At 45.1% G+C, this 25,530-nt stretch overlaps 2 protein-coding genes across 2 annotated transcripts in view; one reads left to right on the forward strand and one right to left on the reverse strand.

Moving 5' to 3' along the window:
- Snx25 (sorting nexin 25) overlaps positions 1-23,968 on the reverse strand; it is a 115,848-nt gene extending 91,880 nt beyond the window's left edge. The window contains exon 1 of the mRNA XM_059244660.1: positions 23,579-23,968. Coding sequence (XP_059100643.1) covers positions 23,579-23,953 — 375 coding nt within the window. The 5' untranslated portion in view covers positions 23,954-23,968. The remainder of the gene's footprint in view (positions 1-23,578) is intronic.
- The window catches only part of Cfap97 (cilia and flagella associated protein 97), a 39,423-nt gene continuing 37,470 nt past the window's right edge, over positions 23,578-25,530 (forward strand). The window contains 1 exon segment of the mRNA XM_059244661.1: positions 23,578-23,710. The gene's annotated coding sequence lies outside the window, so the exon portion shown is untranslated.

Raw genomic sequence — 25,530 nt, forward strand, 5'->3', positions numbered from 1 at the left:
TTGACCAACAGTGGTCAGAAGGTAGAGTGAAAGCCAAGGACCAGAGAGAAGGTTTAGGGGTTAAGAGTACGGCTGCTCTTACAAAGGACCCAGGTTGGATTCTAACACCGACATCTAGCAGGTCATCAATGTCTGTAACTCCAGTTTTGGGGGATCCAACACCCTCTTCTGTCTTCAGTGGGTACCAGGCATGCACGTGGTACATAGCCATACATGTAGGCAAAACACATATACAAAATAAAATAATAAAAATGTTAAAATAGTTAAAAGAAAAAAAAGCCAAGCACTTAATTAATTGAAAACTTCCCAAGGTTCCCCCCTCCAATCATGCCCACGGTTTCTCTCCCCCAGCGCTCAACAAAGTTTCCATTTTAAGAACCAATTTCAAGAAAATCTCACTAAATAAATGCTTGCCTTTGGTTTTCTTCATCTGACCAGTGCTGGTCACCACAGTACTGACCCTGTAATTGGGAAACTGTGTTTAAGGGCTGGGGGAGGAAGGCCCTGGGTTGAGACATCACATGGTTCCAAACCCATGCAAGGCACTCCTGGGAGGGGGTATGAAAATGAAAGAACCAAGGGGAAGGAGGTTAAGTGAACTCTTTCTACCTGTTCCCTCATTGTGGATCTGCTATCTTGTTTTGGTTTTCGTTTTGGTTGTTGAGTATATGTTTGGGGTTCTATTGTTTTGGTTTTGGCTATTGAGAATACGTTTGGGGTTCTGTTGTCCTATGTATGGGGAGAGATTGCTTTTGAGACAGGGTCTCACAGTGTAGCCCAGGCTGGCCTCAATCCCCCTGCCTCGCTCTTTCCTTCTTTTATAGATTTGAGAAGCAGGAACTCCACGGGCTGGCCCACCAAAGACTTGCTCTTGAAAGCGAATGCTAACATCTATCCTGCTGGCACACACTTGTTCCTCAATAACACACCTTTCTCCTCAGTCACTTTCCTGCAATGCTGGTTTGGGGAAGATAAAAGAAAGGCATCCACTCCCGCTGTCACAAAGGATCCTGGAAAAAAATACAGTATCTAGTCTGGATATGGCCTCCCCATGAAATCCAATCACTCTGCTTCTGCTTTAGTATTTTAGTACATCTATCACAATATTCATAAGAGCTTTTGGTGAGCCAGACCACTATTATTAAAAAAATACATTTTATTTTTTATGTAATGAAAATAAATGAGACCTATCTTCATATTAAGATTTAAAACTATGTCAAACTAAGCAAGGTCATTTTTAATTGCACACAGTTCTCTAGAAGGAAAAAAATTAGAGATCTCAATATGTAATTGCACATTTGAAAAATGTTTTCCAAAGTCAAGCCAAAACCTAAAAGCTTTTCCCTAAGACATGTAAGCAGATCTGCAGAATCAAGAACAGAGAGCATAGCATTAACTTTTTTCCCTGAGTACATAACAGCTTTTCAGTCCACAGCCACGATACACTCAAACTGTCTGTGTGCCAAAGCCAGAGAGGCCCGCATAAGAGCAAACACCCAGAGAAACCTTGTGGAGAAACTTGGGCACTCTGACACCACTGGCCACTAGACAACCAGGAGCTGTCTGAAATCCAGCCTACACAATCGGAAGGTGGGAATGCTCTCTGGGTGGCTTCCCAGCCAATCATGACTTCATCCGCCTCTTGCCTATCACTTCACTACTCTAGTAAACAAATGTCTCTCCACTTTATTGTGCACAGATATTTCCAAGTGGTTTTCAAATGTTAGTCCAGTTTACATTAAACGGAAAAACAGCCAGGCATGGAGGCACACGACTATAATCTGGTATGTGGAAGTAAAGGGGTTGTAATGCAATGCTCATCCTTGGCTACATCTCTAGTTTGAAGTTAGCCTGATCTACATTAAGCCACAACAAAACATACAAACAAAGAGAGGATACTGGAAAAGAAGGGAGAGAAGGGAAAGAAAGGAAGCAAAGATCATACAAATCTCTGGGGTCACGGGTATAACTTTCTGTGAAGTTACAGAAATGGTCATCTACCTTACAAAAGCAAACACAAGCCCAAAGTCATCATTGTTACCCACCCAAGTGTCATAGGGCTATCTTTCTTTCTTTCTTTTTTTTTTTTTTGTTTTTCGAGACAGGGTTTCCCTGTGTAGCTTTGCGCCTTTCCTGGAACTCACTCTGTAGACCAGGCTGGCCTTGAACTCACAGAGACCCTCCTGCCTCTGCCTCCCGAGTACTGGGATTAAAGGCGTGAGCCACCACCGCCCGGCCCAGGGCTGTCTTTCCAAGGATCCGGGGCATCTGGCAATCTTCCAGGATGCCATAACTTTCTCACTTCTAAACTATATTATTCTCAAAACTCTGCCTCTTTCAAAACAATCATATTCTGCTTTGGCCTCAAAAAATAATTTATTCAAAACCAAAGACATGAAGAAGCCATGTGTATCTTCCCTGGGAAGGAACTGGAACGGCCACTGCAGTAGATGAAGACTGGCAAAGGGAGCATCTGCAAGGACACAGTGCCCACTGGGCATGCTGGGCAGCCATGCCAGAGCTGGCGCAGCAAAGCAGGGCGGGGCACATGGGTCCACAGCTGGATAGGTCTGGCTCTGCTGTCACTCCCTAGGGCCACTCCCTTGACCCAGACACTTCCTCTGATCGTCTCTTCTTAAGGGTCTTATTGTTCCTTAGTTTTAAATATAATTGGTCTTGGGGTTCCAAAACAGAAAAACACAGCACTGGCCAGGAAAGTACTATAGACAGCGAAAGGGGTTTATGCTTGTCATTGTGCTAGATGTATTGTTGTTTGTTTTGGTTTGGTTTGTCTCAACAATAAATGGAAATCAATCATTTTTAGGTATCTCCATCTAATTCATTGTTACTCCAAACACTGTTGGCTTACACTGCGCCAAACTGTGAAGCAGATTCAACCCATGGACGTCACGTCCGTAACTGTAGTCACACAAAGCTCTGGGCACAATGCCTCACACGCAACAGCAGAGTTCGGCCAGGAGCACTAACACAACTCAGAATGTTACCAATTTTCAAGAAAACTGGCTGGAGCCAGGCAGGGTGGCACATGCCTTTAATCCCAGAATTCTGGAGGCAAAGATAGATGAATCTCTGTGAGTTCAAGGCTAGCCTGGTCTTCATGGTGAGTTCAAGGCTGGCCAGAGAGACCGGTCTCAAGAAAAGGAAGAGAGGGAGAAGAAAGAAGCCTGGTTGGTTTGCTTGGAATGCTAGCAGACAGACTCAAAAGGACCACAGATGACAGAAAAGAGAGGAACAAAAAGGAACAGAAAGCCGGGCAGGCAGAATGAGGCAATGGACACACACTCTTGAGCTCTGTCTGTCTTTGCGGCTACCCTCTACAGAGAGGAATGCACACGTTTCCTGAAGCTGCCCTACCGCATCTGTTCTCTACACTTCCTACTGCTGAAGCCTGCAAACCACGTCTGCCTTTACAAAGGCCAGTTTGGCTCAAGCCGGACTATGCTTTGCTGGGCTTCATTGTGAGCTTGCTTTCCTTAGCCTCAAAGAAAACTGTCAAAACATAAGCTGAGTGCTTATCCCTTCTGGGAATTTTGTATTGATAGGAAGTGGTGGTATCTATAAAATCTCCTCCCCCTTTTATGGAGTTTAAGATTTATTGTTTATTTGAGACAGGGTCTCACTGTGTAGCCCTAGCTGGCCTTGAACTCATAGAGATCCACCTGCTGCTAAAATTTGTATTTTAACTGGTAACATAACAACATAAAAGCTTTATATATTATGGGTACTGTGTGATATTTCCACACATGCACACACATGGGATAATGTCTTCTCAGGTCAGCCATCTCACTCATAACTCAAGTCACTGTGATGGAACCTTTTTTAAAAGTCTTGCTATATATGTGCCCCCCTCTGGCGGGGGGAAGATGGTGTGTGTGTGTGTGTGTGTGTGTGTGTGTGTGTGTGTGTGTGTGTGCATGGAGGTCAGAATCGAAGAGTCTGCCTCAATTGCTCTTACTTTATTTATTTTGGGGGACAAGGTCTCCCACTGAACCTAGAGCTTACCTATTCAGCTAGACTAGCTGGCCAGCAAGCCCCAGCAATCCTATCTGCACCGTCCTCAGCACTGGGGTTACAGGTGTGCACACCAGCCGGGTCTTTTACACAGGTTCTAGGCATCCACACTCAGGTCCCTGGGTGCTTGCATGTCAAGCGTTCTACCCACTGAACCATCCAACCACCCTCATTTGCACACTTGTAAAAGAAATTACAGTCAATTCTGCATTCAGCTCCTTAGATTCAATATTGTTTTAAAAGTGCTGCTTTCATAATGAAAAACTTGGAATATAATGTTTGAATGACTTATACCATAATGTATCTGCTTACTCTACACTTAATTTGCTTCCACTTTTTTTCCTATGCTAAATGAAAACTATTTCCATTTTTGTACAATTGACATAAATATAGTACTACCAAAAAAAAATGTCCTAAAAGTGCTTATAAAATATATAGTGGATTTGGATCCTATCTTTATTTAAAGGATTTAATGCCTACAGGATTTTCCTACAGGCTGGGGAGATTGCTCAGGGGAATGGGTACAAGAACTTGCTGCACAAATGTGAGGGAGGACCTGAGTTAGAATCCCTGGAATCCACATAAAAGCCAAACACAGAACATGAACATCTAACTCAGCACTCCTGTGGGAGATGAGGGACACACAGGAGAATCCCACACATAGAACATGAACATCTGTAACTCAGCACTCCTGTGGGAGATGAAGGACACACAGGAGAATCCCAGACACAGAGCACGAACATCTGTAACCCAGCACTCCTGTGGGGAGATGAGGGACACACAGGAGAATCCCAGACATGGAACATGAACATCTGTAAGCCAGCACTCCTGTGGGGAGATGAGGGACACACAGGAGAATCCCACACACAGAGCATGAACATCTGTAACCCAGCACTCCTGTGGGAGATGAAGGACACACAGGAGAATCCCCAACAGCTTGCAGAACAGCCAGCCTGGCATACATAGTGGGAAAACACAGACCTGGTCTCAAATAAGATGAAGGTAAGGACAGACACAGAAGTTGTTCTCTGATCTCCACAAATGCACTGTGGCAGCCACACACCCACATTCACATTAACATCCCCTCTTTCTCTCCCCTCTCTGGCACACTGGCACATACACGCTCATATACATCATCATCATCACCATCATCATCATATAAAAAATAGAATGCACTTCAAGAAGTCTTCCACCAGTTAAGAGGACACTGAAGAGCAAGCAGGGTGGGGCTGGAGGAGAAGCATTGAGGTTTTCCAGCCCAACACAACTAGGTGAGGAACTGGAAACATCCTTTCCAGGATGCCTTTAAGAAGAGACGCTCTGTGCAGGTAACTCCAGACGTGTACATTCTGGGCTTTCTAACTATGACAAACAGATGTCTCTAGAAATGTTTCTCAGTAATTAATCTTAGAAAATAATAAATATTACCGCAAAAGTAAAATCTCTTTAAACTACTCAATACTGGTAGATTTTTAAGATAAGCTAATAAATATTAGGAGTGTTTATCCTTTTCTTTCCTTTTTTTTCAAGGCAGGGTTTCTCTGTGTAGCCCTGGCTGTCCTGGAACTTGCTCTGTAGACCAGGCTGGCCTCAAACTCAGAGATCCGCCTGCCTCAGTGTTGGGATAAAGGCATGTGCCACAACTGCCCTGCTGAATGTTTTCCAATGTGTTTGAAAGACTCACACTTCCATGGGAGGAGAATGTTTTATTTCTTACACACCAATCTGAAGGGCCCTAAAAAACACACTCCACTTGATTAAGACAAATTCAAGTCCTTTGTTTATAAACAAAAACTGTAACATGCATTTGAAAATACATAGACAAATAGCAATGTAAAATGGATAGAAATTAAAGGATATGAAATGAATACTGGAGCTAGAGAAAAACATTAAAACGCAAACTGGCTTAGGAAAACGTAGCTGAAATCTCTGACATGAGCATTTTGCATTCCTGAAAAGGTCTGTGTGATAAAAATTCTATTCAATTTTGCTACTTAGTTCTATCATACAATATTCACATGATTTGAGTTCATCTGGCCAATCTTGGGTTTCAATAATGTGAATCACATGTGCATCAATTTGTCCAATCATCTAATAATCACTGAGGACTCACTATCTGCTCGGCACTTAGTTGGGCACTGGACAGACAACAGCAAATAAACTGTATTGTTTGTGCTCATTGGACTTAATCTATTTTTGATGGATGCTTATAATCAAGTATTGTATTACAGGAACATGCTCAAGAATTCCAATATTCTTCATATTCTAGAAACCTCCATCAGCCCCTCCCTTCAGTCACAGAAGGAAGCTACTCAAACATACAATGAATCTCTAAGAGCATTTCATGAGAATTTGAGATCCATACATATCAGCATATATTACATAATCTTATTTCATAAGAGACAACACTGAACTTAAATGATAACCAACCTGGTTACCCCGCTTCAGAGCTTTTATATAAGCCAACAATCAGATGAGTCACAGAGAACTGCTTGTTTTCCAGAGTTTTATACTCCATTTCTGCCATAAAATACCATAATACCATTTTATTAATTGGTTGGCTGGTTTTTAAATAAAAACTGGTGATAAAATATTTGTACCTAGTTAGAAAAATTACCCTGGTCATTTGATTCATTAAACTTGTTATTTCATCAAACAGTAGCCCTGATAACACACATGTACAAGATATTTAATCAAAAAACAAAAACAATTCAACTGAATCTACTCACAGAGGGTGTTAAGTCCTTCCTAACAGCAGCCTAAAGCTAATCATAAAAACTGTTTCTTCCCTTCCTATCTAAAATAAATGTGTTGGAATTCAATGACTAAATTCTCCCCTTAGACAGGCCTTCCATGGGAACAGTTCTGCCTCTGACTAGATAGAGGGCTAAGAAACCTGCACTAAGCCTGGCAGTGGTGGCACACGCCTCTGATCCCAGCACTGGGGAGGCAGAGGCAGGCGGATCTCTGTGAGTTTGAGGCCAGCCTAGTCTACAGAGCGAGTTCCAGGACAGCTAGGGCTACACAAAGAAACCCTGTCTCAAAACAAACAAAAACAAAAAAAGGGAAGGAGGAGGGAGGGAGAGAGGGAGGAAGGAAGGGAGGGAGAGACAGAGGGAGGGAGGGAGGGAGGGAGGGAGGGAGGGAGGGAGGGAGGGAGGGAAGGAGGGAGGGAGGGAGGGAAGGAGGGAGGGAGACCTGCATGCACACAGGTGGCATTGTGTGAACATAAATGTGACTGTGACTTTCCTTTCTCCTTCATCCACGATGACATCGGAAGCCCCTATCTACAACTTGAAAATATTTAATTTCCCAAATACATTTGGGGAAGTTCTTTGAAGACAGTTGTATACACCCTTCTGTGTATTCTGGCCTGGAACTCACCATAGCTCAGGCTGGCATCACAGTCAAAGCAATCCTTCTGCCCCAGCCTCCCACGCAATGAGATTACTGATGTGAACTACCACATCTAGCTCTAAATTTCTTCCTTTCTTTCTTTCCTTTGTTTTTCAAGATGGGGTTTCTCTGTGGGTATCCTTGGCTGTCTTGGAACTCACTTTATAGACCAGGCTGGAACTCAAACTCACAGAGATCCACCTACCTCTGCCTCCCGAGTGCTGGGATTAAAGGCTTGTGCCATCACCATCCAGCTGGAGTAAGTATTTTAAACAAAGTTTCTAAATAATTTCTGAGATTCCTGGACTCCACTTTGAGAAACACTGCTAAATAGTCCAGATTAAGAATCAGTGTTTTATTTTAATGTAAAACAATGACTCCATATAAATTGAGAGATGAATCCCAAAAGATTCACCTGAGGAACTGAGATGCAGCTCTGTTGGTCAAATGCTTGCCATGTGAACAAAAACTCCTGAAAAGAAGCTGCATCTGTCTGACTGTCAGAGACTGACTGGCTGCCGACTAGGCCTTCAGTACTGTGGAGAGTATGCAATGCTGCAGACCCATCCCATAAGGCTAACGACCTTAGCTTGGGCTAGTTCTCTCTGAAACAGCCGTTCCTTGCCCACCTCCTTATTGGAACTAACATCTTGTGACAACAGATAAAAAACCTTTTACAATCTACTGACTTAGGAGAACACTGGCATCCACCAATCCAAACACTAAGAATGTCATCAGATAAACCAAGCAGTGGTTACTCACACCTTTAATCTCAGCCCTCAGGAGGCAGGAGGATCTCTGAGTTCAAGGCCAGCCTGGTTTACAGATCAAGTTCCAGGACAGTCAAGGCTACAAAGATAAACCCTGTCTTGAAGAGAGAGAAAAGGAAAAAAAAAAAAAAAAAAGCAAGGGAAATCAGATCAATTAATGAGGTAGTTTTGAATAAATACAGTGCCTACATCAAACGCTTATAATGTTCCACACCATGTACAGAAGCTGAATCAATCATTCCTGAAGCTTTAACATAGCTAAAACAGACCCCACAAACTAAGACCCCTCATACACGTAGCCTGACCACTTTAGAAATTGCTGTGGAATAACCCTTTTGTACATTGTGAAGATGTTTTACTCTCATTGGCTTAATAAAGAGCCAAGTGGCCAATAGCTAGGCAGGAAGAGGTTAGGCAGGAAAGCCAGACTGAGAGAACACTGGGAAGAAGGGTCGCCAGCCAGATGCAGACAAAGCAGGAGATGAACATGCCCTGCTGAAAAAAAAAGTACCACCACATGGTAGAGCATAGGTAAGAAATATGGGTTAATTTAAGTTGAAAGAGCTAGTTAGTAACAAGCCTAAGCTATCAGCTAAACATTTATAATTAATACTAAGTCTCTGTGTGGTTATTTGGGAGCAGGCTGGTGTGACAGAAAACCCAGCCTACAAGAAATCAGTATGGAGATTCCTTAAAACCCTAAAAAGAGACTGCCTACTAGCACTCCTGGGTATTTATCCAAAAGCAATGAGGTCAGCCTACAAGGCATATTTGCATATCGTATTTATTGTAGCACACAATAGCACCAGCTTAAGTATTTGTCGACAGACAATAAATAATGAAAATGTGGCATACACACAATGGAATAAAATCATGTCATTTTTAGGAAAATAGATGAAACTGGAGACCATCATGTTAAATTAGCCAGACATCAAAAGTACCGCTTGGTTTCCCTCACATGTGAAAATTAAATTTTTTTTTTAAATGACCTTAAAGTTGAAGAGGGACTATTGGAAAAGAGAAGGAGCCAGAGAGGAAAGAGGGAAGAGTAACAGATCAAAGTATGATATTGGTACATAAAGAAAGTCAGTGAAACCCCCAATCTGTAGAATTCAAATGCTTTCATAATTATAAATCTATACTCCTGTAAGGCAGGAAAACAACACCCCCAACCTAACTTTGATTGCACCTATCCAGGGAAATTGTTCCAGAGTACAAGCAAATTCCCTGAACGGCAATGGAATAGCCAAAGATGGCTTTGGGCAAAGTAGTCCAGGGTTAGCAACCTCCCCTAGATCCCACCTGAACCTCTTCATTCCCTAGATCTCACAATATGCAATGCAGTCTTCCCTGACAACACTTAAAACTTTTTTTCACATTTATGGTGTGTGTGACAGTCAGAGGACAACTTGTAAGAGTTGGTTCTCACTGTCTCCCATGTAGGTTCTTAGGGTCCAACTTGGGTCCTCGGGCTTGACAGCAAGCACCCTTACACACTACACCTTCTCCTCAGCCACCTCCCTGACATCTGACCAGAGAATTTTGAGAAGTGATGCCTTCAATCACAAGAGAAATAAGATGAACCATATGAACGCTGAGCCAGATCACAGCCACACAGTGCCCTGACCATCTCTATTCCAACGATTCTCATCTCAAGTCCCCTCCCCTCAGTCAGCCTTCCCACAGCCACTCAGAAGGCTCGGATGACAGGGGACAACCAGAGGCCCGTTGATCTCTCAGATCCTTCCTTCTCTTGGCGCCTCCTTTGGCTTAGATGATATCTAAGAGACTATCAAATACTCTTGTCTAATCTGTCATACCACGAAAAGCCCAGAACCACCCACCATTCGGAAGCCATTAACCGGTTTAAACCTGCTTCCTGATTCATAAAATAGTAACTGTCTCATAACTGAGAGGAGTGAATGAGTATTTAGTATAATGCTTAGTAGACAGTAAGCACTTAATATTTTTGCTGTTATTTCATCCACTTATTTCCAAATCTTCTACCACTTCTTTTAAAAATCACGTTAAAAAAAAAGTACCTTCTACAAAAGGTCATCTTCCTCACCTTCAACAATTACTTTTGCCTCCCACTTACCAAGATATTTGAAGCTTGAAGTGTCTCCCAACGCTTCCATTTCATACCTCCCAACCCCCACCTCCCACCCCAATAGTCTCAAGCCTGATTCCTTCCACACATGCTCTGGTCTTGTTTCCCTGGTGCTGTTCTTCCCACCAGCCTGTATGTCTGAGATCTTCAGCTCCTTCCTCTGCACTCCGAAATCTTTACCTCAGGAATATGCTTCCGTTTCTCCTCTAACAGTGACAGCAGGGGCTGGAGAGGTGGCTCAATGGTGAAGAGCACTTGTCCTTACAGAGACCCACAGTTCAATTCCCAGCACCCACAGGACCACGTGGCCAGCTCACCACTGCCCATAACTTCGGTTCCAGGGGATCCAATACCTTCTTCTGGCCTCTGGAGTACCAGACACACACAGGGTACACAGACATATGTGAAGGCAAAACATCCATGCACATAAAGTAAATAAATCAATCTTAAAATATTCTTACAGGGCTACAAATTCCCATGATGTGAAAGGGAAAAATCAGTAGCCATCTTGAGAGATGCTTCCCCCTCCCCTCCTCCAAAGGTATTTGCTGACCAGCAGTTTTAAAAGTGATCAGAAGTTGAACTTAAGGCTGGGACAATAAATCTATGTATCCTGGACTTGGCAAAACAAGATATGGGGAGTAATGGACTCAATTGACCAGAAGTTGACCTCAGAAGAAAGTAGGACTGCAACAATAAATCTGAATGTATATATCCTGGGTTCAACAAAAGCAGGATACAGGGAGTAAAAATTTATGTCTCTACAGATACCCTGAATCCTGTTAGCCATCAGTAACCTCATGCTTATAGTTCAGCCAGTAACTTCAAAGAACTGCCTCACTCCTAGCCCCCTCGTCCAATCCCAAGCTGCATGTGAACCTTTCCTATATAAACCCCTTCAAGTGAGTGCTCAGGGCCGTTCTCCTCCACCCTCTGTGTCGGATGTTGGACACGGACCAAGCTTGCTTGTTTTGTTATTAAAAACCTCTGTGTGCTTGCATCAGATATTGGCTCTGTGGTGGTCTTGCTTGGGGGACTTGCGACCTGGGCACAACAGATGCATGACACCACTATCCTCCAACACCGCCTTTCTGCCTTTCCTCCTCAGCCAGCTTCTGAACTGTGTGCTCCACAAGCTGTCTCTATACTTCCCAACCCCCACTCCAACCTGAATACCATTTCTGCCTCGGAGGCTACCTTCACCTCTTTTCCTAAAGCCCCATACAATACTGGCACAGGTCTACAGCATCCACCAAGTTGCAGAGGACAGAGGTCACCCGCTTTCTGGATGTCTGCACGGGAGGCTATTGGCTCGTCACTCTTCTCTCGGGCCATCTCTGAGTTTTCTTCTCCTGGGCCTCTGCCCGTTCCTCTTACTCCTCAGGAAGCTTTTCCTCCTTTGCTTGCCCAGCTCCCTTCCAGTCAACCACTGTCAACTCAGCAATTCCCCTCCTAACAAACTTTCTTCTTTAGACCTCATCACTCCCTCAAATCGCACATCTGCAAACATAATTCCAAGTTGAACACATCCACGGGTATGTCAAACTATTCAGGACCCAAACTTTCATATTCTCCCCTCTACCGTGCCAAACCTACACAAATGACATCTGTATCCACTCTATCACACAAGCTTACAGCTAGAATTAAGCTAGAATTGCCCGCTCCTCACTGTAATAAACGTTTACTGGGCAGAAATGAAGAGCACAAATAACACTGACTAGATAGAAGGAAAATTGAGTCTGCACATCTATCAAGCTGAACTAAATGCATTAAAAGTGGGAGGAAAGGCCTTCTGTGAGGCATGAGATTCACACATGTATACCACACGAGGATAAACTAGGAACCGGGAGTGATTTAAGGGAAGGGTGCGTGAGCAGAGGTATGATGCTAGTCACGAGACCCTCCCATGTGAGGTGAAGTGTCCATTGTTTTAATGCCTCCGTCTCCTTCCTGAGACGGTCCTAGGCTAGTCAGAAATCCTGGACGCCTTACCAGCAGTGTGTTGGGAGTGGGAACTGGTCCAAACATGATGTGAGGGAAACACTGCCAGGGGCATTTCTAGGAATTGTTTGGCTTTGCCCCTCTCTGGTTCCAATCATTTTCCTGCTCCTTTCAATTATCATCCCGTGAGGTTGATAAAATAGATACAGTCACCTGACCCACAGCCCAAGAATTAACTGACTCACGAGAGGGAAGAGCCAAGGGACGTACAGAGAGATGGTGCTGTACCTTCCACTGAGCTCGCCTTATCTTGAGATTGTGTGTTCTTACAACAACAAATCACTTTAAAGTTTAAAAAAAGGATGTGGTTATAGAAACCAATCATTCTTACAGCACATGTTATTAGCTGGTTGTGATGGTTCACACCTGGAAATCCAGCGCTCAGGAGGCTGAGGTAGGGGGCTGCATGAGTTTGAGGACACCCTAGTCAACCGGTGAGCTCTGGGCGGTCTCCACTATAGCCTGAAACACTGTCTCAAAACCACCACCAATCTCGCTCCTGGTCCTTCCTTGTTTGTTTTTGTGGTAAGTCTGAAAGTGGATCTCAGAATTAGACTTAATGAATCATAGTCTGGGAACCCCGACTTTTACCAGAAGACTTCAAGAGCATGGTTAGGCTTCAAATGCAGAAAATGCTTCAAATGCAGAAAAAAGGTGCTGACTTAAATAAAACCCACAACGTACTGATTCATTCCAGAAGCATTTACCCCTCATCTCCCAAGTCTCCTACTGAAGTACTAAAGAAAACAGAGGCGAGTTTCTGCCAGCCTAGAGTACAAGGGTTAATGATAAAGAACATGAGACTACTCCCAAATGGTATAATATTAAAACTGTGGCCAGGCAGTGGTGACTCACACCTTTAATCCCAGCACTCGGGCGGCAGAGTCAGGTAGATCTCTGAGTTTGAGGCCAGCCTGGGCTACAGAGTGAGTTCCAGGTCAGCCAGGGCTAAACAGAGAAACCCTGACTTGGAAAAAAAAAAATTAAATTGTGGTAAGCACAAGAAGCAGCATTTCATGCTAGTGAACCTGTAAATTCTCTACCCAAGTAACACCAAGGCCTGAAGGCAGAAGAGAGGACAGGTAAGGGACAGACTACAGGGCTGAAGGCAGAAGCCTACCAGCCACGGGGAGCCTGACACTGTGAGGAGCAAGGTCAGAGGGGAAGCAATTGCCACAGTTCCGGCTAGAGCCAGGAATTACAACAGGAAGCTGCTGACAGGCTTTAATTAAACACGCTGCTGAAGAGGGATGTGCACAGGCTTGTCTTTTTCAAGAATAAACTAGAGAAGCAGCCCACACAGAAGCAGACAGACCAACTGAGGCTGATGCAGTTGCTGTGGTGGGACCCAAGCTGAGGACTTGGAAGAAATGGGCACAGGCAAGGAGTAAAGGGGAGACTGTGAAAGGGGGGGGGGGGGTGTCTACGGCTGCTGAGTCAAAGAAACAGGACAACCTTTCCAGCTCCTGTGAAGCATGAAAAATACCTCGGGGGGGGGGGGGGAGGAAAGAAGGAGAAGAAAGAAGGAAGGAGAGAGGAGATAGAAGAAGATGGAGAAGACAAGAAGGAGGAGGAGGAAGGAAAGGAAAGGAAGAGGAAGAAGAGGAAGAGGAAGAGGAAGAGGAAGAGGAAGAGGAAGAAGAAGAAGAAGAAGAAGAAGAAGAAGAAGAAGAAGAAGAAGAAGAAGAAGAAGAAGAAGAAGAAGCAGCAGCAGAAGCAGCAGCAGCCGCCACCATCTCTGACAAGAATTAATTCATCTGCAGCTCTAGGGAAGGGAGACAGTACCAAGAAATGCCCTTTCCTGGAGGCTCTGCAGCAAGCCAGAACTGAAGAAACTGAGAAACTAGCTCACAGAAATGTAGATGGCGAAAGGAGAGGGAGGGAGGGGAAGAGGGGAGGGAGGGGGAGAGGGGAGGGAGGGAGGGTCAGATGATGAGATCCTACTTCCAATAGCCTATAGCTATTAGTTACTACTCCATACAGAGGAAGGGGAGAACCACAGTTAATCTACTCATGGAAGAAATGAAAGTTGCACATTAATTTTCCAAAAGGTGTATTCAACACTAAGATAAAAAGCTTATTAAACAGGTCCTAACAAACAAGTCTACATCATATTCTAACTGTACAATTCACTGCCTCTTCCTAGGCCTCAGAGGCATTTCACTTCAAATTTACATGCATTTTTCTTTACATCTAGCTTCCTGCTGTTCAGGCACGGAAATCCCCAGGCCAACAAATGTACAAGGGCAGGCCACTACCTAAAAGAGCTGATGAGTACGAGCTAGCCCCAGGGTAAGACCAGGCACCCTCAAAAGCCTAGCTACCAAATGCAGCATGTGATCCCAGCAGTCCACCCAAACACATCCATATTCATGAAGTTTTCTGGAAAGCTCTACCATGTTCAGACAACCTACGGGAATGTTCCCCAGGCCTCAAGCAGGGCATGACTGGGACCTACCCCTGGCACTTGGGGTGTACAGAAGGCCTCTAAGGAAGACTTACCCCTTCCTTCCGCATCCAACCAATCAACAGTACCTTGCTAAGCTTGCTGGGTTTGCATTTCTCTTTTAGAAGTCCAGTTGCTGTTTAAAAATAATAATAGGTTTCTCCGCAGTCATTTGAATGCTAACAGCCTCAGCAGACACCATTCATTTCCGGAAGCCCCTACCCTCTGCAGCAAACTTGCTGAGCCACCTTTCTGGTACAATCGAAAACATACCTTTTTAAAGAAAATCTAGGACACAGCCTACCCCAGCGTGCTACGGCTTAGAAATGAACCCTACAGCACTTCTAAGCCAGCGACATCAATTACCAAGGTGACATCATTGCATCCTCCCCAAACAAAAAGCTGCTTAAGATTCTAAGAGTTGGAAATAAACAGGCAGGGAATGACCAGAATTCAGAGGAGGCTCACAGTAGAACACTAACATCTCAAGACTTCATTCAACCTTCCCACTGAAGTGTAAACAGTGGGTTTTCTAGTTGACCCTTTGTTTCTGAGATAAAATGCTAAGCAAAAGCAGCCTGGGAGAAGGGAAGGGTTTACCTGCCTTACAGGTGACAGTCTATTATTACCAAGGGTAATAGCAGGGTCCACATGCCCAGGGAGGTCACACCCACAGGCTGGGTCCTCCTGCATCAATCAGCAATCAAGAAAATGCCCCAGACATGCCCACAGGCCAGTCTAATTAAGGCACATCTTCAGATGAATCTCCTTTTTCCCCAGGTGAGTCAGGTTGACAATAAAACTACCCAAGACAGAGGGCCTTTGGTTGGAAAGGCAGGGCGCCTGACAATATTCTCAAATCTATCTGCCCTCTAACTAGTGATATCTAATAACGTCAAAGAAAAGCCTTGATTATATTTTTTTCCTGGCCTAGAACTCATTCTATATCTCAGGCTGGTCTAGCTAGAACTCACTATGCAACAAGACTGGTTCCAGACCACCTGCTCAGGCCTCTGGGGAGCTGGGATTACAGGCCTGAGCCACTCACTCCCTGGTAACACCACAGCGTCATTAACCCTCTTCACCATTTTATCACCAAGGCCACAGCGTACTTCTCATTTTAAGCCTAATCACATCTATTTGGCATTTCTATAGCCTACCTATAATGTTATCACTCCTGTACCCAGAAAATGTCAAAAGCTGCCAGGTCTACAGACTAAACTTCAATTCTACTCTCATTTAAGGACTGCCACAAGGCCAATTTTATCTTCCAGTCTTGGCTCCTGTGACTCATCTGATCTATTCACTGACAACTCAAATCTCTAAGGGTCCAACTACTCCGTCTCTGAAACAGTTTTCTGGATTCTTTTAACAAGTGATGAAAATGTATACTGCTCCCTTTAGACAGTACTGCTGAATTCAAACACAGCTTCCTCATTTCCGAGGATATGTTTGCTGGTTTTGATTGGCATTTCTTTTTATGTTCCATGAATTATATCGCTCTACTCTGAAGTTATCATTATTCATATGTAACTTCATTTCATATGTATCAGCTTTCTTAAAGAGTTCCTTCCTAACAGAGGAAAATAATTTTTCTACATGTGCAATCGCTGTTCATAAACCATGAAATGACAGGTATCAAAAACTTCTTGAATATATATTTGTACTTGTTTATACGTTAAAATATATCTGGAAGAATGAATAGCAACTGTTGCTGGTGCCTGCCTTTATACAAGAAAGCTTCCCTACACACACACACACACACACACACACACACACACACACACACACACACACACGAGTTTATTCTTCCATATGCTTTTACTAATCATGTGACTGTATAGCCTATAAAAAGTATACCTGGAATTATTAACAGCATGAAATTAAAGTGTAATATCCCTGATGCCACAAAAAATTCGGCAGGATTCTATGATTTAAAAGTTTTTAATTGGTATTCCGTAAACCAAATATCAATCCATTAAAATTAAAAGCCATTAAAAAAAAAAAAAAAGGCCACATTTTTCCCTACCCGTCACCATGACTCAAAACTCCCTTAGTTGAAAAGTGAACAAATATTCTGAACAGGGCAGTAAATACATTACGCCATTATCTGTTATCAAATTATTGAGGATTGTTTATCACATTAGTATAATAAAGGAAAGCCACAAAGAGGCTATGTATAATCTCTCTAATTCCTGTTTCTTTCCTTTTCCTCTCAAGTAACTAAATTAAATTTGCTTCACTCAAAGAACATTTGTATTAGTAAAAGAACCCATTTAGGAATCCTAGAGGGCTGACCCAAGCCGACAGAGCAGTGCAGGGCTGTGTGAATGTCCTCACTGTCTCCCCGAACATCTGCCTTTCCATCCAGCCAAGGCTACTGGGCCCGAGAGGGCTGGACAGGGAGTACTCTTGTTTATCTCTCGAGCCTCCCAATGTCACAGAGCCAAGCACTTATGAAGACAGTAATTCAAGCTCTTAATGTTACTATTGCAAGGCTCTCGCTCTTTGCTGAGAAGCTGGGTGAACTTTCAGACTCCAAAATGTCATCAAATACTTGACACTTGTTCTCATCAAAATCCATCTACCAATGTCCTGGCATTGAGCAACTCAGCAGGCAAAAATAAACAAATATATAACCTAATAAGATCAGAATATGAATTATGTTTCAGATATTCAGAAATGCGTGTTGATTTGATCTGACTTTTCTGTCTGATGAACTGTCCAGTCTTCCACTAAGGCCTTCTTCACATGGCCATGGCCTTTTGTTTCCCACACGCTCCTATACCCAATGTCTGTGGACTTGGCTGCATTAGCTCTCCAATCTTCATCAATTGCTTATTCATTTTCACATGGTATAAACCAAGTATTTGAGGCAAAGGTTAATTAGTTTATCACATTAGCATAATAGTTCACATTGTGTTCACAAATCATACTGATAACTCTGGACCCTATAAACATACACTATGATAAAGTGCCCAACTTACAATAAGTTTTTTAAAAACAGTAAATTGTATCTAGCAAAAGAAAAAACCCAGAGTCTGAGACAGAATAGGTGAAAAAAATTTTGAATGGCATTTTTGATGAAATCTCTTTATTTTATCAAAATGTAAGCTATGTCCTTCTCTTCCACTACAGGAGGATATACCTTGTAGCAGTAAGCTTTCCCACAGCAAATGATTCATTCTTTCCCCATTTCTCCTGCTATTGCCTTACTTGGATCAAGTGCTAGGCTCCAGCACCTGTGGCTAGTGAATGCTCAAATCCAAACAGGTTAAATGGCCCTGCAGAGTACGAAACTACACCTTGGACTAGGAACACTACCCTGTCATAACAGCCTCTCAGCAAAACTGGGCTAAAAACTGTCACTTAGGACCCAGACATCAATTATCAAGACTTTGGGGTCAACCTTCTTAATCTGAAAAGGCGTCTTTATTTCCTAGAAATACAATGGACAGTTGAAATGGAATTTCTGTCTGGGATGAAAGCTACTTTTAATCAGTAGCTGTTCACGCTGATGTAAAACCCAATTCTGTGCACATGTAAAATACCCACGAGGTACTAGGTTAACTGGAAAGGAAAAGCACAAATTTAGTGACCACAAATAAACCTAATTTTCCTAGTTATCATCAGCAAACACTTGAGCAGCTTTCAACTCCTGTAGGGTACAGGGGATAATAACAAAAAGTCAGTTATAGATCTGTTGGGAATATTATTTTAAGGCGTGTTACTTTTGTTTATGTTGCATTTGTTTAACTCTGTGAAACTGTGTTACTTTGCCTGTCTAGAACACCTGATGGTCTAATAAAGAGCTGAACGGCCATATGGAAGCAAGAGAAAAGATAGGCAAGGCTGGCAGACAAAGAGAATGAATAGAAGGAAAAATCTGGGAGAGGGATGTAGATGTAACCAACCGTCTTATTAAATAAGAAACACAGAGCCGATTCAGAGAAGAAAACCAAGAGGTCAGAACTAAGAGCCTTACCCTTCCTGCTTCAGCCAAAAGAGCTCTCCGAAAAGGACCTACTTCCTGTGTGTATGTCTTTATATAGTCTAGCTGTTCTGCCTTCTCATTGGTTGTAAACCCAAACACATGACTGCCTCGTCATTGCCTGTCTGTAGAAACTTCCAGGTCTTCTATGGTTGGTATTGAGATTAAAGGCATGTGTCTCCAATGCTGGCTGTATCCTTTTACACACAGAAATCTACCTAGCTCTGTCTACCAAGTGCTGGGATTAAAGGCGTGCGCCACCACTGCCACGCTCTTGCTATGGCTCTAATAGCTCTGACCCCCAGGCAACTTTATTTATTAACATACAATTAAAATCACATTTCAGTACAAGTAAAATACCACCATAGAGGGAGATCTAGGATCAAGAGGGGAGGAGGACTCCAGGGGCCAGCCACCCAGCTACACAACCAGCAATGGAGTAAGAAAGAAAGGGTATACAGAAATAGAGAAAGGTAAAAGCCCCCAGAGGCAAAAGACAGACAAGTTCATTTAAGAAAAACTAGCAAAAAACAAGCCAAGCTAAGGCCAGACATTTATAATTAAGAATAAGTCTCCATGTGTGATTTATTTGGGAGCTGGGTGGCAGGCCCCCCAAAAGAGCAAAAACAAACAACAACATGGATCCTAACTACATGCAATTTACAACTGAGAACACACTAAACCATCCAGAAGCATGCCAAGACCTTTGAACCAGGTGTGGTAGTCCACACCTACAGGCCCAACACTCCAAAGGCTGCAGCAGGAAGATGAAGCGTTCAAGGCCAGAGGCCAGAGGGCTGGCTGGGAGGAGCATATACTCTGCAAAAGCAGAATCTGCAGGGGATGGAGACAGGCAGATCCCTAGGGCTCACCGGTCAGCCAGTTTAGCTCCAATGGAAAGCTCCAGTTTCAGTGAAACCCTGCCTAAAATAAAATAAATAAGGCGGAGAAAGAGAAGACACGTCCACTGTTGACCTCCGGCCTCAACACGGCCAATATATGCGTACACACATATGCATGCATACACCACATATACAAAATAGATGCTCTTTTTATTGAAAATAGATTTTTCTTCATACAATATATTCTGATTATGGTTTCTCCTCCCCAGCTTCTCCAAGATCCTCTTCACTTCCTGACTCACCCAAATCTATTCTCTCTCTCTCTCTCTCTCTCTCTCTCTCTCTCTCTCTCTCTCTCGTTAAAATACAAAGGGACATTTAAAATAATAATAAGGTACAATAAAATAAAACAAATCAGAATAAGACAAAAGAGGAAAAAGAGCCACAGGAAAAGCACAAGAAACATATTCACACACACAGAAACCACATAAAAAATAAAATCAGAAACCATAATGTGTGAGCAGAAGGTCTACAAAATTTAAAAATGCCCAGACAAAGCATTGTGAGACAAAAAAACAAGCAAACAAACAAAAACAACCCAAATACCACTGAGTTCATTTTGTGCTGGCCATCTACCGCTGGGCATGGGGCCTGCCCTTATGTGTGGTTTGTATATCCAAGGAGACTCCCTTAGAAAAAACTAATGTTTCCTTTGCGAGTAGTTATAGACTGGAGATAGCTTCTGGGTTAGGGATGGGGCATGCGCCCACTTTCCCTCCCAGGGCGGAAACCCTATCTGGTTTGGACCCACGTAGGCCCTGTGCATGCTGCCACAGGCTCTGAGTTCATATGTGTGTCGGTCCTGATGTGTCTAGAGGGTCTTGTTTCCTTGGCATCCTCCATCCCCTCTGGCTCTCACAGTCTTCCATCTCTACCTCTTCAGCAGAGTAACATTTTAATGAGGTTGAGTCACTGCCATTCCCCTGGCCCCAAAGCACTCTGGCAGTTTTCAGTGTTATGATGATAGCAATCAAATGATGGAGACATCAGCTGTTGACCACTGGCCTCAGAATGGGCAAGTGTACCCACACACATCCGTGCACATGTATACATGCATATGCCAGGTACAGCAAATTTAAAAAGTATTCTAAAAATAAAAAGCATTCAAGGCAACTCTGGGCTACGTAACAAGCTGGTCTCCAAAAACAAGTCTTTATCTACTTTTAACAATGTGGGCAGTTTTGTTTTATTTCCTCCACAGAAGAAAGCCAAAGAGGGAGAGAAGAAGGGGGAGGGATGGGATGGAAAGATGGATACCAGCCTAATTGTATCTAGCTCACATGTGAAACACTCAAGATGCACTATATAAGGAAAAGTCCGTTCCTTTTTTACTCTGAATCTAAATTTCTGTCGTGCGTTCACTGTTACACTCTCTCCATTTGGTACACTGCTAAACAGCCTCCCCCTCCACATATGCCAGATGACCTGTGTGGTCCAGCCTCCACTCTACTCCCACAGAACTCACAGATACCATACACTACACCACATGTCTATGCCTCCCAGCCTTCCATTCATAAAGAGAACGTTTGTTTAAAAAAAATACAAATTATTGCAAATACAGCAAACACTGGGCTTGAATAAACAGCATCTATAACAAAAGGAAAACGGAATATATGTGACTGACATGCACTTCAATTTTAAGTGATAAGTAACTTCCCACCCTTTTGGTTTTTCCAGACAGGGCTTCACTGTGTAACAGCCTTGCCTGTCCTGGAACTCACTCTGTAGACCAGGCTGGCCTCTTCCTCCTGGGTGCTGGGATTAAAGGCATGTGCCAATACTTCCTGGCTAACGTCCTGATTATAAAGCTATGACAGGAATTCAAACTTAAATAGGTTGGCCAGTAATCCCCTTTCCCGGGTTAAAATCCACCCCTCAGATTTATCCATGCTGTCTTGTCACTTTTCAAGTACTGTTTGTTTGTTTTTTGTTGTTTTTTTTTTGTTTTTTTTTGGTTTTTTTTTTTTTTTGGTTTTTCGAGACAGGGTTTCTCTGTGTAGCTTTGTGCCTTTCCTAGAACTCACTTGGTAGCCCAGGCTGGCCTCGAACTCACAGAGATCCGCCTGGCTCTGCCTCCCGAGTGCTGGGATTAAAGGCGTGCGCCACCACCGCCCGGCTGTTTTTTGGTTTTTTGTTTTTTTTTTTTTTTTAGTTCTTCTGCAAAATCATTTTTCTAGATAATAATCCAAATCTCCTCTTACTCAGAAATAAATCCAACAAAGCGGGCCAGGAGATCTGAAAGTGTGCACTTTGCAGAAAACCAAAACAGGTGAGGTTTGGGAGACCCCGATAGATAGGGGTTTGACAATATCAACAACTTTGAACCTGACCCCACCATACACAAATCCTTCCCTTTGAACCTGACCCCACCACTCACACTTCCTTCCCTTTAACCTGACACCATCATTCACACTTCTTCCCTGTGAACCTGACCCCACCATTCACACTTTCCCTGTGAACCTGACCCCACCATTCACACTTCTTCCCTGTGAACCTGACCCCACCAACCATTCACACCCCCTGCTATGTTCCCTCCCAACCACTTAGCCCTTGGTTTCTTTGTTTGTTTGTTTGTTTGTTTCATAAACACTTAACCTCCATCTAAAGGTAACTTATTTATTGTTTGGTCCCCCCCACAGGAATATGATCTACAGTGGATAGGACTTTTATGTGACTTCCTCATTCAACCTAAACTTCCAGAACATGTAAGCCTCGGTTGACAAAAGATGCTCAATCAATATGTACTGAACGTATACTAAGTTCTGAAAAGAACTTCGATGTGCCTTATAGATCCATAAGCAAACTGGTAAAGTTTTGGGGGTCCTGACTTCTTATTAGAACTGGGAACAGAGTAAAAGGAAGAACATGCCTACTCGACCACTCTGTTACAAATGAAAAAGGTACAGCTAACTCCCAAGTTTTTAAGCGAAAGAGACAACTGATTTTTGGAGACCGCTGATGTGTTTTCCTGAGCCTACTGAGTGAGGATGCCATTCCGAATTGACAAGCTCTGGAAAGACATTTCGAAGAGCAGAAAGCTTTTCCAGAAAGCGGTAAACGGCTCATGCCATAAGCAAATACAAACCCTGGGGACAGTGGTCACTCTAACAAACATTTTTATGAGGTTGAGCCACTGACATTCCCCTGGCCCCAAAGTCCTAGGGCTATTTCAGTTTTATGATGATATCAACCAGTCAAGTTACAGTAAAATGAAGGTCCTTCAGAAGGGTTATTACAGACTGGTAAAGATTACTAAAAGGCAAACAGGAGGTCTGCCTGAAGGAGGCTTTTAAAGCACTTCTTTCCTGCATTCCATAACCACACCCGTCATGTCCTACACCTGGCTGAGGACAGCTTTTCCTCTTAGTAAACCACAGTGGTTCCTGGTGGTCCCCCACTTCAAATCAAACACCAGCCTGAGTTTCTTAACCAACATGGTGGAAGACAGGGCATTACAGGTAGAAGTACACAGAGTCGGAGAGTCAGCTACTCTGGACTAGGTGACCTAACCAAGTTTTTCTCGTCTGGAAACCGTCATAAAGTTATCTCCCACCCACCACGGATTTGGAAGACCCAAACACGATCCCCAGTGCTGAGTGCGACGCCCGTGTCCTGTGGATGCTGGGTTCGCGATTTTTTTTCTCCAGCACACCCCAAGTGCACCTCCACATCAGAGCCCCGCCTGGATCTCTGGATCTCTAGGTGCTCTGGACTGTGGCGGAGGATGGGGGGGGAGGGAGAACGGAGGGGTGGGGAGATGAGTAACTACAGTGCCTAAAACCCCGCGCGTGGCCAAGCCCGCACGGCCCAGTCTTCCGCGGGCTCCGGCTGCGGGATGGGCCCCCCCGGGCCCCCCCGGGGTCTGCGCTCGCGCTCGCGAGAGAGAGAGTGAGGCCGCGGGCACGCGACCCAGCCGAGACCGGTACTCACCCGCAGCGGGTAGCGGACGGTCGCCGCCAGGCGGCTCCAGGAAGAGGCGAAGTCCGGCGGCCGGGCGCGCGGGCTCCAGCAGACGAGCGCGATCAGTGTCCCCAGCAGCCAGGCGGCCGCGGCGCCGCTCAGGTACAGACCGAGACGCAGCAGCAAGGCGCCCGGCCCCGCGCCCGCCGCCGGTCCCCAACCGGGGACCAGGCAACACAGCGCCAGAGCGGCCAGGACGGCCAGGGCCGCGGGTCCCCGCCAGCCCCCGCCCGGGCCGTCCGCCGCCCGTCGCCCGTCCGCCGAGCCCAGGGCAGCACGGCCGACGTCTGCGGCGGGCGTGGGGCCGCGGCAGACGCCGCTGCTGTCGGTGGCATCGCGGTGCATGCTGCTTCCTGGGCCGCTGGCGACAGGCTCATCTCCCGGCCCGCTGCCCCCCGGCGCCGCCCCGGGCCGTGGCCTGTGCGCGGCGCCCCGCCGCCGCCTCCTCCTCCTCGCCGCTCCCGCCGCCGCTCGCGAGGCAAGGGCAGCCCGCGTTCATGCCCTCGCCGGCGGCCCTGCGCGGGAACCGCTCCAACAGACACCGCCGCTCCCCCCTCGCTGCCGCCGCCGCCGCCGCCGCCGCTGCTGCCGCCCCGCGCCGGGCCCGCAGCTGCCCGCCGACCGGGCGCGCCCAGGTAGCGGGACCGCGAGGGGACTGGGAGCCCCACGGGCTTGAGACGCGCGGGGGCGGGGGCGGGAGCTGCGGCTGAGTGACAGTTGGGCGGGGCCGCCCCGCCCACCCGGGGGGCGGGGGCGGCCGGAAAGGGGCGCGACCAATCGCCGTGGACCCCGCTCTTTTTCCCGCGCCCCACCCCCGCCCCCGGGGACGGCGTCTGTGTTCCCGTGGAAAATTTTGCTGCAGGTGCCTGAAGCGTGAGTACTTCTCGGCTCAGGTGCTCCCTGCATTTTTCTCCCTCCGCTCCTCGCCTCGCCTCGCCTCGCCTCGCCTCGCCTCCGGGCCCCGCACCAGGCGTCTGCCTTGTCCCCCTTAGCGCGCCCATCAACCTCGTACCCTCCCTGATCCTCACTTTTGACTCGTTTCTGACAACCTCCGCTCTCCGATCCTGCCACCCAAGGGGTCGGGAACCAGACAAAACTGGGGGAGCAAGTGAAGCCTGTGGTTCCCCACTCGATGGAAAGGCTCCCAGAGTGTCCGCGTGGTGCCAGAGAGTGTACACAGCTGCCATAATCGATTTGGCTCCGATTTTGTGTTTTTGTTGCCAGCCACTCCTCGGTACAAAAGCTGTTACCCACGCAAAAGAAACTGGTTCAAATAATGTGGGGAGTACATATTTCCCTCCTCTGTCTTGGTCGCAGCCGGTAGTATACAGACGATGTTTGCTGAGAAGATAAATGTCCAAATGCTGCTCAACACGCTGACAGAGCTGCCAACGCCGATAAAGCAGCACTGGCTTGGAGGGATGACAGAAATAAAGGATTTCTAAAAGAGACTGAGAGGGAAGACGGAGTATAGAAAGCAAATAAAGAATGAAGGGAAAAAAAGGGGAAGCTTGAGAAACAGTAAGCCTAGAAACTCTCTCCATGACGCTGAAATCTCTAAAATTTTTAATCTTTAACTTGCACTGTTTTGTTTTGTTTTGTTTTTTGACAGGGTCTTTCTATATAACACTGACTCTCCTGGAACTCACTGTGTAGACCAGGCTGGTCTCAAACTCACAGAGATCCACTTGCCTCTGCTTTCGGAGTGCTGGGATTAAAGGCGTGCTGCCTAAACAGACACTGTTTTAGAGTGAAACGGTGATTTGATTATATTTTTATTTAGATTGCTCTCTGAGGAGGAGATAAGTAAAATAAGAATTAAAATGCAGTGTTAGATATCGTGGCTACAGTGTTCAGGTTTTTTTTATGTAAAAGAATTGTTCCATCTATAATAAGTATTGTGCCATTTCATCAAAAAAAAA

The sequence above is a fragment of the Peromyscus eremicus genome, chromosome 17 (assembly GCF_949786415.1).
Source record: "Peromyscus eremicus chromosome 17, PerEre_H2_v1, whole genome shotgun sequence".
NCBI lineage: Eukaryota > Metazoa > Chordata > Mammalia > Rodentia > Cricetidae > Peromyscus > Peromyscus eremicus.